The following is a 15,584-nucleotide window of genomic DNA, read 5'->3' as shown; positions in this document are numbered from 1 at the left end:
GGCTTTCTCCAATTGCCATATATAGAATTCTGGTGAGCTTCACAAATGGTTCAGTATTGGACTGTAGCCAACTGCTAGTGAGATCCATGATCAATGACACTAGTGCACAGATGAGAATTGTACATGTCAGCATTGCAGTCAAGCCCTCTCATGAACTCTATGTGATGACCACTAGCATGCTTCTTAGGCTTTTAGCCATAATTTTCCAGTTAATCTTTGTTTTGGTGATGAAAATGAAAGGTTGCTCTAAAAAGAAATTGAGTATAAGACTCCTGCCTATTGGAAAGATAGCTTAATACATCTAAGACTCCTGCCTTTCACTGTTACCACACATAACTACCAAGTCTCCCCTCTGATTTTGGGTGGGTTCAACTGGGTTTATAGTCAACCCAGCCCAATCCTAAGATTTTGGCCCAAGCCTGGACTAAGTCCAAGATCAGGCCCAATATTTCAAACAAGAGTCTAGCCTGCATTGTAATTTAATGCAGTCGGACTGGGTTGGTCAATGAACCCACTCTATAATTATATGTGTATGTATACATTTATGTAAGTATGTAGGTATGTAGGCATATCTATCTATCTATCTGTCTATTTATATATGTATATGTATATGTATGTATGTATGTATGTATGTATGTATGTATGTATGTATGTATGTATGTATGTATGTATGTATGTATGTATGTATAGTTGGGCTGGGTTTGGTCTGGGTACGGGCTACCTAAAGGCTAGGCTTAAACCCAACCCAAAAATTATAAAAGCCTGAATTTTTGAGCCCAAACCTAGCCCGAGGAACGAAAATCAAAGCCCTGACTGTATAAAACTTAGGACTATCGGTTTAGGCTGGGGTTGGGCCTTCCCAAGTTGCACCCCTAATTACAATCCATTTATAGTCGAGTTAGGTGGTATGGCATCCTTTATAAGCACTGTGTGCTACCCACACCTATCCACAAGTTGTTGGAGCTGTGCGTTAGAAACATTTCCTATACTTGTGTGTTGTCACTCATGGGAAGATGTTCCTATTGCTAGGCTATCCTGTGGGTAGATGTGCCTAGTGCTCTTGTGAGTGGCAGATCACGGATAGGTAGGCTCTCCATGTTGTGCCAGTGTGTCTCATGTGCATTCTATCATCATGAAACCGGATTCAGTTATTGCAATACCAGTTCTAACAACTATTATAGCCTTGTATTGGGAATATCTCCCCATGAAATAAAGCACACAAGTACAGAGATGTTCCCAAAAGGCTGTAAAAGCTGTTCAAACGGTATTTGAACAGGACTTACACTGAGTGAAGCTGATCTCCACTTATCCATTATATAACTAGGTCTAGAGTATGACATCTTGCCGGGTTCAAAGTATCAATACACTGGAAGGGATGTATGGGTACTTTGAACATAATGCTTCATTTTTTATTTTTTTTCTCTCAAAATTTCAAAATATATTTCTTTTAATATTATTTAATTATTAAAAACATTTTCTTAAAATATCTCAATAAAACGTTTTGAGAGGTCAGTAATACGATACAGTATGCTTGATACAAGGGGTATCATGTCGATACTTTGAACTTGCCTTGCCCCTAAAAAAACCAATAAAATGTACTTGTGAGTGTTAGGGTTCGAATATAATACTTGACCAATCAACCAATATTACAGAAGTGATAACCAATCAGTATACTCATCAAAATTCACGAGGGGATTTTGATTGATCAAAGCTTTTCCAGTACTGTACCTTTCTGCCATCATAGATTTTATCCAACCAATTAACTATCAACCATGTACTTATAACTTTATTTTTTATTTTCTTTAAACAAAATATTATTTTCCGCATTGTTTTACAAGTAATAATTTATGAATTATAATACCATATCAATTATAATTATTACTTAATCAAATGACTTTTGTACAATGAGCCTCTCATAGTTTTCATTTCAACAAATTCATATAATTAATTAAAAGAGACAAAAATACTAAACCCATTTCTTCTAAAACATTAGTGGGACTCGTGCGATGCACGAGATTTGTTAAGTTAAAGATAAACAATAGAAATATGTAAGAGTATAGAAATGTTTTATATAATAATTATTAATCATTTATATTTTATATACTACTTTTAATAATTTTTTACAATACAAAAATAACAATAATTAATTTTAGATAGGGTTGTTTATCAAACTTAGGTATGGCAATTTTTCCCATTTCCCTGATCCCAATGGGGATCTGCCCCAAATGGGGCAGGGATGGGGATGGTTTTCCCCCTGCAGGGACGGAGATGGGGAAATTTTCATCCCCGTTGGTAGGGACGAGGGGAGCACTCCCTACCCTGCATGGACCCCAATCCCCGCCCCATAGGATTCCAACTAATATATATGTATATATATGCATACATTTATATATGTATATATGTACACATACATCTATATATTAATATTTTTAAAAATATGGTTGAATATGTTTGATTCTTTTATAATAGGATTATAAATTTTAATTATTTTATTTTTATTTTTTAAATAAAATAAAAAAATAATGGTTGACATTATAAAGAATCATGGGGAGTGGGAATCCTTGTGGAGACGGGATGGGGACAGGGACATGGATGGGGATTTTCGTAGGGATGGGGATGGAAAGAGGCTCCTCGTCCCTGCACCGCCCCATTGCCATTCTGAATCCAACTGATGAAATTAACCAACCCGATTTCTAGTATTTTTAGTTAGCTTTGATTCAACAATTTCCCAACCTGACAGGGTTGGATCAGTTTCGCTTTGGCCATTTGTAAGTTGACTAAAATCAAACGATTCAACCATATATATATATATATATATATATATATATAAATATATATATTTAATACGAGAAGTGGAAAATTTCCAATATTTCTTAGGCTAAAATAGTTTATATCATAAATTTAATTTTAGAATTTATTTTTTTAATAATGCCATTGCAATTTTTTTAAAATTTAAACTTAATTTTTAAATTTAATTTTTTAAGTTTAAATCTTTTGAACCAACCGACCAAACCAATATAACTTGAGTGACCAACCCCCAACTTGACCAGTTCGATTTGGTTGGCTAAACAACCTATAACTGAATTGAACCAACTCGTGAACAATAGTTTGATCTCCAATAATTATTAAAAATTTATAGTGAAAAAACACAAAAAATTAAATTTAAAAAGATAAATAACTGTAGTTTAAACTCCAATAATTATTGAAAATTTTCTATTAAATAGCAACACAAAAATAAATTAAAACATAATTATTGAAAATATATTTATCACAAAAAATAATAAATAATTACTAAAATACAATAAATATTAATTTCAATATAGATAAATATTTTTTCATGCGGCGCGATCCGAGCACTCCTAACTGTCTACTGACTGGCTCCTTGTTGGCGACGGACAGCACTTGAGAAGACGGAAAAGAAGGATTCCCGGGGATTTACCCGGTGGGAATACTCCGATGCTTAAGTCAGAACGCAGGGGAAAGAGAAAAGAAGAGTGCTAAAGCTAAGAGTGTAGGTCGTGCTTTATCACTGTGCTCGAGAGAATAGCTCGCAAGCAAAGGTGTATGCAGTTTAGAGTATGAGAATATTAATGTGTTCCAAAGTCTGAAGATCCCTTTTCCCCTCTGCCTTGAGGGCTTTTATAGGGGTGTTCTTGTCAGATCGGGCGTAACCGCCACTGGACCTCTACCACAGCCGTTACCTGCCAGGGCTGCGCAGGAGGCCGTTGCAATGTATTCCTTGCTTGGGTGAGTGACACGTTTCCAAGGGACAGGCGCGCCTCTGCCTGCTGAGAGACGTGGGCGCAGACTGTTGAAAGGACAGGGACTGCGCCGTCAATTAAGGGACGTGGCGCAATCTGATCGGTACGGCCTGTCAGATAGAAGCTTCCTGAGGAACGCTCATGCTGCGCACTTGCGAACCACTTTGTAGCGAGCTTGGGGGCCCGGGCGAGATGGTTTCCCTAGCTCGCGTGCTAAAGTTGCCTCGGAATATCCCCTTTGAGGTAGCTTGGGGAACCTAGAGCTCGCGTTGTGGCGAGCTCCTTCTTTACGAGCTACGATGCGGCGAGCTGCTTTATGGGCTCATTACTTGGTCATAGTAGGCCACGATGTTGAGCTGTTACTCACGTTAAGTCAGGTCCATGTGTCACTGTTTCGTAGGTCGGGCCAAATCATCCTCCATCAATTGCCCCCCACTCCTTGGGCTGAGAGCGTCGCCTTAGTGCGAGGAGTTCACGAAGTATAACGGACTGATTTGACAGAAATTCAAACTTGATTGACTACTCACATTAAATACATTCGCGGGAACTAGGAGATTTTCTGGCTTTTCGGATTCCGAAAATGTGCTGAAATGGCGCTTAACTCCGGATGTTGTGCAGTCGTCACTACCTTAATCATGGAAGATGTACAGCCAATCGCTTTTGGTTTTCAGAAGGCGTGTGGTCAGTGCGCCTGCGAACCGTTGGATCTTCTTTAATCCGGGCCGTTGATTCGGAGGAGTGGGGGCTATAAATAGGAGGACCCTCTGGGTCTCTTTCTCCCTTACGCCATCTTGCTATCTTCAGATTCTGAGGTCGCGCATCTATCAAGTCTACTCGAGTTCCTCAACTCACTTCATCTCGTCCCTTTCGATGAGTCTTACTTACTACCAGTCATGTCTGGGTACCCATACCATACTCGTCATCGGGGCGGTGACCAGGACGATGATGCTCCCTCAAGCTCGGGGGGAGCTTGGGAGCAGGTCCCGGGGGCCAGGAGACCTCCGGTGACGGAGCCTCTACTTCCCAAGGAAGGGAGCCCGATACTTTCGGCCCTTCCTCCATGACAAAGGGGAGGCTTAGGTCTCTAATTAGTTATTTCCACCTTCCTGGGGACCTCCTCTACTGCCTCCCACCGGTAACTTTCCGTGGGAGCATAGTCCCAATGAGATAGTCATTTACCAGGAGCAGCTCGAGGTTGGCCTGCGTCTTCCCCTGCACCCCTTGATAGTGGAGGTGCTAAACCACTTTAATGTCACCATCGATCAGCTTCATCCCAATGCCATTCGGAAACATGGTTGGGACTATATCCTTGTGTTGGGAATACTGTCTTCCCTTGAATCTCAACATTTTTTCCACTCTCCTTTGTATAAAGAATGCCACCCTAGGGCTCCACCAGAGAGGTGTCTCTATTACTTTTCTCCCCGTCGTGGCTACAAGCTCTTGCATGATCTCCCGAAAAAAATTTCCTACTTGGAAGCGGGATTATTTTTTGGTCCACAACCTCGAAGGGTGGCCCTTCCCTACTTCTTGGAGGGGCGCCATCCAGGACTCCGGGGTCGAGCTAGACCCCGATACTCATAGAACGATGTTGTCCTGGGCATCAGTAGGCTTACTCTATTTGGACTACTTGGCCGAGGAGAAGCTCGTGCTGGCCGGCCTGAGCCCGGGTAGGTTGCCTCTTTAGGTCGCGTAGTACTTGTCATAACATTGTGTTCATATACATATACTTCGTTCTTACCGAACTAACACTTTGTGGTTTCTTCTTGGCAGCCATCATGTCTGGTATCGACTCGCGCCACCTCCTTTCAAGCAACCAAAGGCACAGAGTGAAGAGGTCACGCTTCGATCGGACTCCCCCCTCGGGGGGCACTGAGTTCGGATCTGCCGAGCCGGTCTTATCCTCTCCGCCGCCTGAGATTCCGCCACCTGAAATCCCGCCACCTCCACCCGAAGGAGGAGCTAGTGGGGTTGGCTTCGAAGGGAGCGAGCTCCCACGGCAGGGGGTGACTTCCCGTAATCCTTTCCAGCCATTCCCTTATCCATCGTTCCCAGTGGGGAACTGGGAGGGGGTGAATGATTACGTCATGGCTCGATGGAAGAGCCAGAGGGCGATCTGCAACGACGAGGTCGCCAAGTGGGGGGATATGGAGCCCGAGGACCTTGCCGCGTTTGCCTCCTCTCACTGCATGGTGGTAAGTGATTCTTTCCTTTCTTCTCTCGTTTTTCTTCCTTTTACTGTCATCTGATCCTCTTTTTGTTGGCAGGTGAATACCGCCATCCATGCTATGGCCCTCCAGACGCGCATCCACCGCGACGACTCCATCAACCAAAGGGCTACCAATCAGAAGCTTCAGGGCAAGCTCGACCGGACTCGGGGTGAGCTCCATCACACTCGCAAGGGGAGTGAATCTCAGGAGCTGCTCGTCCGCGACCAGGAGGCACAGATTGCCAGGCTTTCTGAAGAGAGCGCGCGTTATAGGGAGGAGTCATCAAGGGTAGTGGCGGAGAGGGAACTCCTCCGGCAACGGTTGCGAGACTTGGAGTTTACTCTTCTGGATCGGACTCAGAATTTTGACCAGATGGTGGAGGCTGAGCGAGAGAAGGCGGTTTGGGACTTCAAGGACTCACAGGAATATCACGACCTCCAGGTGGAATATGGATCGAGTTCGTACCGCTTTGGGTTTAAGCTCTACCGGTGGTTGGTTCAGAAGAAATTCTCCAGGCTCAACCTTGACGGCGTCACTATGAAGGGCCTGTCTCCCGAGATGGCGGACTAGGCGGAGGAAGAGGAGCCTGACTCTCTGGAGAACGAAGACGAGGAGGCGGATCCCTGAGGTTTTGGTGGTGTCGTTATGGACTTTTGGTGGTTCCCGGGTGCCATAAACCCGGTCTTGCAAAGATCTTTTGTTGGGCAGTTGTGCCCTTTGGTTGTCAGACTTTCCCGAGCTGTTTAGCTCGGTTATTGCCTTCTTATTTCTCTTTTTTTTTTCCTTTTTTTTGTGGTTACGAAATTTCTTCTTTTTCTTCCAAGTATGATGTGCTCTCTTTATTATTGCTAAGGTGATCTCAACACCCAAGCTATTAGAGCTACATACCCGAAGTAGGAGTTCTCGATAGTCGTTATCTCGAACTGTCCCTTAATAATTTAAGGCATCTCTATGGTGCGCAACGAAGTGATTACCATGTGTGCCCGAACCATACACTTGTCGGTTATTCTTTAGTTCAATCAACGTACTGAAATGAACTATGCTTGGTGGGGTTTAAACCCGAGCTGCTTACGCTTTTCATACTTTGCCTTCATCATCGGAATGGCTAAGTCTTTCTTGATGTCAAGGTGTTAGTTAGCTCAGTGTTTTAGCCCGTAAGTCGGGGGGTGACTTATAGTCTACCTTTGAAGTTTGTCCATGCTGCGGAGATGACTGGGTCTTATTACGTCGAGGTCACGTTAGCTCGGCATTTTGGTCCTTAGGCTCTAGGAGTGATTCATAGTCCACTCTTGGAATGCGCCCATGCCATGGAGGCGACTGGGTCCTATTGCGCCGAGGTCTACGTTAGCTCGGGATTTTGGCCCTTAGGCTCTGGGAGTGATTCGCGGTCTACTTAGTAGTTTTAAGTAATATTGCCTTAAGTTGACAATATTCCATGCCCGAGGTACTTGTTTCCCTTCTAGGGTTTCGAGCTCATATGTTCCTTCCCCGAGCACTCGTTTCACTCAGTAAGGTCCTTCCCAGTTGGACCCGAACTTGCCAGCGCCGGGCTCAGGTACCATAACTTTACGAAGGACCAGGTCACCAACGCGGAGGTTCCGCTTCTTGACCTTGGCGTTATAGTACCGAGCTACTCTTTGTTGGTAAGTTGTAGTCCTGATGTACGCGAGGTTCCTTACTTCGTTGAGTAGATCAAGGTTCGTACGCAGCTCATCTTCATTCGTCTTATCATTGTATGCTTCCAGTCGTAGTGTAGGTACTTCAATTTCTGCCGGGATAACTGCTTCAGTGCCGTAGGTGAGGTTGAAGGGAGTCTCTCCTGTGGTGGTTTTCTCCGTGGTTCGGTAAGCCCATAGAACACTGGGAAGTTCGTCTGCTCACAATTCTTTAGCTCGGTCCAAACGTGCCTTCAGTCCGCGGAGGATGGCTTTGTTTATGACTTGTGTTTGACCGTTTGCTTGTGGGTGTGCAACTAAAGTGAAATTCTATCGGATCCCCATGTCTTGGCACCAGTTCTGGAATTTGATGTCCTCGAACTGCTTGCCGTTGTCAGAAATTAGTAACCGGGTAGCCCGAAGTGGCACACAATGTTCTTCCAAAAGAAGTTTTGGACATTCTGGGTTGTGATCGTTACAAGAGGTTCAACTTCTATCCACTTGGTGAAGTAATCCATTGCTACTACTAAGAACTTCCTCTGGCCTGCCACTGGTGGGAACAGTCCAAGTATGTTTATGCCCCATTGTGCGAAAGGCCACGGGCTGGTGAGATACTTGAGGTCAGCAACCGACTAATGGTGAATATTGACATGCTTCTGGCATTTGTCACATTTTCTGACGAGCTCGATGGCATCTTCCTTCATTGTTGGCCAATAATACCCCTGTCGTAGTGCTTTTTGGGCGAGGGCCCTGCCCCCAAGTGTCCGCCGCACAGACCATCATGAGTGTCGCGGAGTACGAGCTCGGCTTTGGTAGGCCGTAAGCAACGTAGGTAGGGGAGCGTGTAGGATCTCCGGTATAGCCGTTCGTCTATTATAACGTATTTGGCTGCCTGGTGCTCTACCCTTCTGGCCGCATTGTGATCTGCAGGGAGGGTCCCATGTAGCAAGAAGTTCGCGAGCGGGTCAATCCAGCTCAGCTCTACTTGGACGACGGGAGCGACCTCCTCTACCCCCCCGAGAATGCTAGGCCGAGGCAGGTCCTCTATGTACACGGTTCTCATGGTGATATCACTGGTGCTGGCTAACCGGGATAGAGCGTCGGCCTCAGCGTTTTCTGACCTCGAGATTTGCCTGATGAAGTGTGACTGGAAGTTGAGCAGAGCCTCTCTTACTTTGGCTAAGTAAGCAACCATGGTTGGTTCACGAGCTTCGTAATCTCCTGTGACTTGGTTGACTACGAGTTGGGAATCACTGCAGATGACGATGTGCTTGGGTTTTACTTCTTTGGCTAAAGCTAGTCCAGCTATCAACGCTTCGTATTCCGCTTCATTGTTGGATGCCACGAACTCGAAGTGTAGTGCGTACTCCAATTTCTTGCCACTTGGGCCGTGCAGAACTATTCCAGCTCCGCTGCCCTGCTGGTTCGAGGAGCCATCTATGTGAAGGATCCAGAGCTCCTCATCCCAATTCGTGTTTGGCCTAACTAGGAGAGATGCCACACTGGTTACTACTTCACGGGGCCCGAACTCAACTGGCCTGTGAGCTCCAGGCTCGCTCGAACTGGGGGCCTCATGCTCAACCGACCTGGGGACTTCGGAGCTGAAAGTGCACTCAACAATGAAATCTGCTAAGGCTTGGGCCTTGATAGCAGTTCGTGGCTTGTATCGGAGGTCGTACTCGTTGAGCTCAATGGCCCACTTTGTCAATCGACCAGAGTCCTCGGGCTTAAGTAAGACTTGCCTCAAAGGTTTTTCGGTGAGGATGATAACAGTATGAGCCTGGAAATACGGACGGAGCTTCTGAGATGCTATGACCAGTGCGTAGGCTAGCTTCTCTATCTCTGGATATCTCATCTCTACTCCCTGCAATACTTTACTAACATAATAGATGGGTCGTTGGACCCGATCTACTTCCTTTATCAGTACCGAGCTGACCACTTCGTCACTTGCCGAGAGGTACAGCTCTAAAACATCGCCCTTTTCGGGCCGGGTTAAGATTGACACACTAGTGAGGTATTTCTTGAGCTCGTCAAACTTGAGCTGGCAGTCTTGGGTCCATTCGAACCCTTTGCTTTTAATTGCCTTAAAGAAATGCAGACAGCGGTCCGCTGACTTGGACATAAAGCAACTCAGGGCGGCTACACGGCCATTCAACCTTTGAACCTCCTTCAACTTCTTGGGTGGTCTCATATCTAAGATGGCCTTAATCTTATCCGGGTTGGCCTCAATGCCGCGTCGGTTAACGATGTATCCTAGGAATTTGCCCGAGGTGACACCGAAGACACACTTGTTTGGATTCAACTTCATGTTAAATTGTCGCAGAATTTGAAAGACAGAATGCAAGTCTTGTATTAATTCGTGTGAGAACTGAGTTTTGATGACCATGTCGTCTACATAACACTCTATTTTTCTGCCAATTAACGGCTCAAATAATTTATTTACAAGCCTTTGAAAGGTTGCCCCAGCATTTTTCAACCCGAAGGGCATAACCTTGTAACAATATAGACCGAACTCTGTGATGAAGGCAGTTTTTTCTTCGTCTGTCGGGTCCATCCTGATTTGGTTATAGCCCGAATAGGCGTCTAAGAAACTTAGCAAATCATGCCCTGAGGTCGCGTCCACCAGGCAGTCAATTATGGGGAGTGGGAAGCAGTCTTTTGGGCAAGCTCGGTTTAGGTTGGTGTAGTCGATGCACATGCGCCACTTGTCGTTAGCCTTCTTTACCAGAACGGGGTTGACTACCCAGCTCGGGTAATGGACTTCTCTTATGAAGTTGGCTGCGAGGAGCTTCACGACCTCCTCGTCGACTGCTTACCATCACTCCGGGGCTAGGTTGCGTTTCTTCTGTCTAATGAGCCTAACTACAGGATCAATATTGAGCTTGTGAGTTATAAGACTAGGGTCTATACCGGGCATCTCTACCGTGGACCATGCAAAAACATCTAAGTTTTGAAGTAGGAAACTTACTAGTTCGGATCGCAAGGGTTTCTGGACTGAAGCACCGATCTAAAGTGTCCGAGATGGGTCTTCTGCTGAAGTCGGAATGACAATTGTTTCTTCCGTGGGTGCAGCTTGTTCTTCGCCTTGCTCCGTAGGTCGCTCCAGTTCGAGGTTGTCAGCCACCTTGGTCTTTTCCTTGAGGGCGGCGACATAGCACTTGCGAGACTCAAGCTGGTCGCCCCGCACTACCCCTACTCTGAAGTCTGTAGGGAACTTCATTGCCAAATGATAAGTGGAGACCACCGCCCATAGGACATGGGTGATCGGTCAACCTATTATGGCGTTGTACGGGGAGGGGGTCGCGACCACCAAGAAGTCATGGTTGAGTCTGACTACGTTGGGCCATGTGCCAACTTCCACAGGTACTGTTATTTTCCCAAGGGGCTTGACTTCTTCTCCACTGAAGCCCACCAAGGGAGTATTAGCGGGCCTCAAGTCACTTCCCTACAACTGAAGCTGGTCGAACGCGGCTTTGAAGAGGATATCTGCCGAGCTTCCTGAGTCAACGAGGACGCGCCTGACCTCGAAATCATTGATCCTTTCTTTTATGACGAGCGCGTCATCGTGGGGGTAGTGAACCCCATGTGCATCGTCCTCCATAAAGAAGATCGGTTCCTCTTTCTTTGGCCGCTTAGGAGGATTCTGCTCTTCTCTGGAAGCCTCGCGAACTGATGTTTGAGCTACCGCCGAGGTACAACCCACAACGATCGAGCCTCCCACTATCATGTGGATAGTGCCCCGAACTTGCCTCTCTTCCGGGGGCTGCCTCTGTGACTGCTCTGCCGGCCTGTTGCTGGACTCAAGAACATCCTTACCATGCTCCCCTGGCCGACCTGCTTTATTATTATTATTGTTGTTATTCTGTACAAAATTTCTTAGATATCTGTGACGAATGAGTTCCTCTATCTCATCGCGGAGATTCTTGCAGTTCTCGGTACTATGATCGTGGTCTCTGTGAAAACTACAATACAAATTTTTATTTCTTTCATTAGGATTCCCCCTCAGGTGGGGTGGCCACTTCACATACGGGCCATCCTTTATTGCCATCAGGATTTCGGCCCGCTTCGCGTTCAGTGGAGTGTAATCAGTTCGGTCCGCAAAAGGGGCTCAGAACGGCTGACCCTGCTTTGCTCCCCGCGTCAAGTCCATCTTCTTTCGACTGTCTCCTTGATTGGAAGGTTCTCCTTCTCTTTTTCTTTTCTCGGGCGCGCTCTCACCCTTCTGGTTGATCTCTTCTTCCATGGCTATGAACCTGTCTGCAAGCTTAAGAAATTCAGTTATGGTTGCCGGCTGGTTGGCAACCATGTGCCACTTGAATTCTTTGTGCGTCACGCCCTTCTTGGCTGCTGCAAGGCGCACTATGGGGTCCAGGCGCGGTATCTGCATGCATGCATCATTGAACCGCTTGATATAGCTCCGAATGGACTCTTCCTCTCTCTAGACTATGTTGAGAAGACTTTCCTCAGTTCGCAGGCACCGCTTGCTGGTGACGAAGTGGGACGTGAAGGCTTGTGTGAACTGTGCCCAACTTCTTATCGATCCAAGTGCAAGGTTTCAATACCATGTGCGGGCCACTCCTCTGAAAGTGGTGGGGAAAGCCACGCACATGCAAGACTCACTGGCCCTCGTCAGGTGCATCTATGACTAGAAAGCGTCTACATGATCATTCGGGTCGAACGACCCGTCATACTTGTCGAGAGGGGGGAGCTTGAAGTCCTTGGGCATTGGAACAACTAGGAGCACGGGAGACAGGGGGGATGGAACGGAAAGGAGGGGAGCTTAGCTTACCTCTTCCGTACCTCTGAGCTCGGGCAGGTTGTGGGTGGTAGTTCGGCGAGCTCGGCGGCGGCGTCTTTGCTTCTTGGCGGGCTCCACATTGGTGCTACTCACCTCCGTACTATCAGGAATACTTTGCGCAGGAAGCAGCTCAGGCTGCTGGTGATGGCTGCGGACAGAGGGGTTCTGCTTAGAGTCTGTAGCTAGGATCTCGAACCGGTTCTCCAGAACCAGAAGTGGGGCTTCGAACTTCGATTGTTGAGGTGATGTAGACCTGGCGAGTTGGGGTCCCCTGACCTGACTGCCCACGGCGATATCGGAGTGGCTGGTCTTTCCTTTCTGTCGCGAGAGGAGGCTTGGCTCTTACGGGGGTTCTGGGAAGCCTCTCCTTGGCGAGAAGGGCGTTCATCTTGGTGGCGAGACCTAGCTTGTCGTGAGGCTGGGTGCCGAGGAGGGAGCTGAGGTTGAAGCTGAGGCTGAAGCTGAGGCAGCTGAGGGAACTGCTGCTGATAGTGATACTGAGAGACTTGGTGCAGGACTTGTTGCTGGTAGAGCTGGTGTTGTTGAAGCTGCTACACTTGGGTTTGCATGGTCCGCATGCACTGCATCAAATCGTCGAGTTTGTTCTGGCTAGTCACCAGAGGGACAACAGGTGGTTCAGCAAAGGTAGTCTCAACAGAGGGGGGAAGAGGAACACTCACAGGCGCCACTGCTCGTGGCACGTTCAGGCTAGGGACTCCGTCCACCGAGAGGGGAATGGTGAACTGCCCAATGCAGACCACGGGGGCCTGGAGTTGTTCCCTAGCGATGTCCATCTCCATGCTACGCCCGACATTGCTTGAAGAAGCCATGGGTGCTAAGTTCTCAGAAAAGAAGGAACTGTGAAAGCTTAGAGGGAGGCTTTTAGAAGCGTTTCCCACAGACGACGCCAAATGATGCGGCGCGATCCGGACAGTCCTAGATGTCTGCTGACTGGCTTCTTGTTGACGACGGACAGCACCTGAGAAGATGGAAAAGAAGGATTCCCGGGGATTTACCTGGTGGGAATACTCTGATGCTTAAGTCAGAACGCAGGGGAAAGAGAAAAGAAGAGTGCTAAAGCTAAGAGTGTAGGTCACGCTTTATCACTGTGCTCGAGAGATTAGCTCGCGAGCAAAGGTGTATGCAGTTTAGAGTATGAGAATATTAATGTGTTCCAAAGTCTGAAGATCCCTTTTCCCCTCTGCTTGAGGGCATTTATAGGGGTGTTCTTGTCAGATTGGGCGTAACCGCCACTGGACCCCTGCCACAGCCATTACCTGTCAGGGTTGCGCGGGTGGCTGTTGCAACGTATTCCTTTCTCGGGTGAGTGATACATTTCCAAGGGGCAGGCGCGCCTCTGCCTGCTGAGAGACGTGGGCACAGACTATCGAAAGGATAGGGACTGCACCATCAGTTAAGGGACATGGCGCAGTCTGATCGGTACAACCTGTCAGATAGAAGCTTCCTGAGGAATGCTCATGCTGCGCACTTGCGAACCACTTTGTAGCGAGCTTGGGAATACTTCAGGGTTACCCTTAGTAGAATTGGTCCCTGGGATGGCTTATCTGCTTGGGGGCCCGGGCGAGCTGGTTTCCCTAGCTCGTGAGCTAAAGTTGCCTCAGAATATCCCCTTTGAGGTAGCTCGGGGAACCCGGAGCTCGTGTTGTGGCGAGCTCCTTCTTTACGAGCTACGATGCGGCGAGCTGCTTTATGGGCTCATTACTTGGTCGTAGTAGGCCACGATGTTGAGCTGTTACTCGCGCTGAGTCAGGTCCACGTGTTACCGTTTCGTAGGTCGGGCCAAATCATCCTCCATCAGGTATAAATGAAATTAGTTATTTACAATGTTATTTAATTATTGAAATAATATCATTATTTAAATTTTAAAATATTAATTACTTGTTGAATTTAGTAGTCCATAAAATTATAGTACTCTTAATACGTAATTTTGTTATTTTAACTATTTGAAATCTAGTTATGTTAAATATTTTATTATTTAAAATACCTAGTTATTTAACTGAATATTTAAAATATTAATCTATTTATTATAATTGAAAGTTCTTTAGTAACTATTTAAAATATATTATTAATTGATTTAAAATATTAATTTTACTATTTTTTTATTTGATGAGGGCAGATTTGTCCCTCCATTAACATCATGACGCGTGGCATCTCAAAACACTTGGATGACACCCCTTCACCACGTAGGTGATGACTTGCCTTAGCCAAAATGATGGAGTCTCATCTGGTGACCTACCTCTACTGACCTAGCGACTTACCTCTATAGACCTACTAGAGACCTGGCGACCTACCTCTAGAGACCTAGCGACCTACCTCTGCCAACTAGGTGACCTGCCTCCAAGGACCTACTAGAGACTTGGTGACCTACCTCCACAGACCAGGCGGCTTAACTTTAGAGACCTACTGGAGACCTGGCAACCTACCTCTAAAGACCTATTGGAGACCTGGTGACCCACATCTGTCGACTTGACAACCTACCTCTAGAGACCTATGGAGACCTGGCAGCCTACCTCCGGAGACCTGGCAACCTACCTCTGTCGACCTAATGGAAACCTAGTTGGTGACCTTATACACAACTCGGGCAACTCGGCAGAGCGGCTAGCAGCACCTCATCTAGGGCCGACCTAAAGTACCCCGACTTCGCCAAACTAAAGGACCTCCGAACAAGGAGCGACCTACCTCAGAGACTGGCTGAGCTAAGAAAGGTATTGATGGAGAAAGATTTGGCCCGACCTCTTGGCCACACAACACGTGGAAGCAACTGAGGGTGACCTGGCAGGAGCGACAGCTCGGCATGGCAGTGCACTCAAGGCGCGAACTCCGAGAGGAGGAACCAGCAGTTCGAGCTCCCCAAAAGGAGCCCGAACTCTCCCTTTGACCCCGAGCCTTACGAGGAGTGCAAAAGGCAACAACCCAAACTGGCCCACCCTAGGGCAGTTCGGGCCACACTTCTATCCGTACTCAAGACCACCTCGCATACCACTCCGACACTTCGTCTCCAAGGTGCCGAACTGAACAACCGTACTTGACACCGAAGGAGTCCGTATCCTAAGGCGACGCGCCTGACTGACTTAGGATCTGACGCTTGATAGTCGCACTTCAACGGCCACCCGCCACCGCCACCTCCAGTTACAGAGACAAC

The 15,584-nt window shown here is 47.0% G+C and overlaps 1 protein-coding gene across 1 annotated transcript; it reads left to right on the top strand.

Annotated features, from left to right (window-relative positions):
- Window positions 1–4,873: 4,873 nt before the first annotated feature.
- LOC148801726 (uncharacterized) lies at window positions 4,874–6,676 on the top strand. Its single transcript, XM_088900241.1, has 3 exons — window positions 4,874–5,428; window positions 5,532–5,953; window positions 6,026–6,676. Exons 1-3 carry the CDS (start codon window positions 5,011–5,013, stop codon window positions 6,536–6,538), a joined length of 1,353 nt encoding a protein of 450 aa, XP_088756367.1. The 5' UTR covers window positions 4,874–5,010; the 3' UTR covers window positions 6,539–6,676.
- The last annotated feature ends 8,908 nt before the right edge of the window (window positions 6,677–15,584 follow it).

Source organism: Nelumbo nucifera, chromosome 3, assembly GCF_055504915.1.
Source record: "Nelumbo nucifera cultivar China Antique chromosome 3, China Antique-T2T, whole genome shotgun sequence".
NCBI classification, from domain to species: Eukaryota; Viridiplantae; Streptophyta; class Magnoliopsida; order Proteales; family Nelumbonaceae; genus Nelumbo; species Nelumbo nucifera.
This window is presented reverse-complemented; position numbering and strand designations above follow the sequence as displayed.

Excerpts from the sequence above, each read along its gene's own strand:
- LOC148801726 (XM_088900241.1), top strand. The coding sequence starts at position 5,011 with ATGTCACCATCGATCAGCTTCATCCCAATGCCATTCGGAAACATGGTT. Across the intron at positions 5,429-5,531 it reads GCTGGCCGGCCTGAGCCCGG|CCATCATGTCTGGTATCGAC; the intron begins GTAGGTTGCCTC and ends TCTTCTTGGCAG. Across the intron at positions 5,954-6,025 it reads CCTCCTCTCACTGCATGGTG|GTGAATACCGCCATCCATGC; the intron begins GTAAGTGATTCT and ends TTTTGTTGGCAG.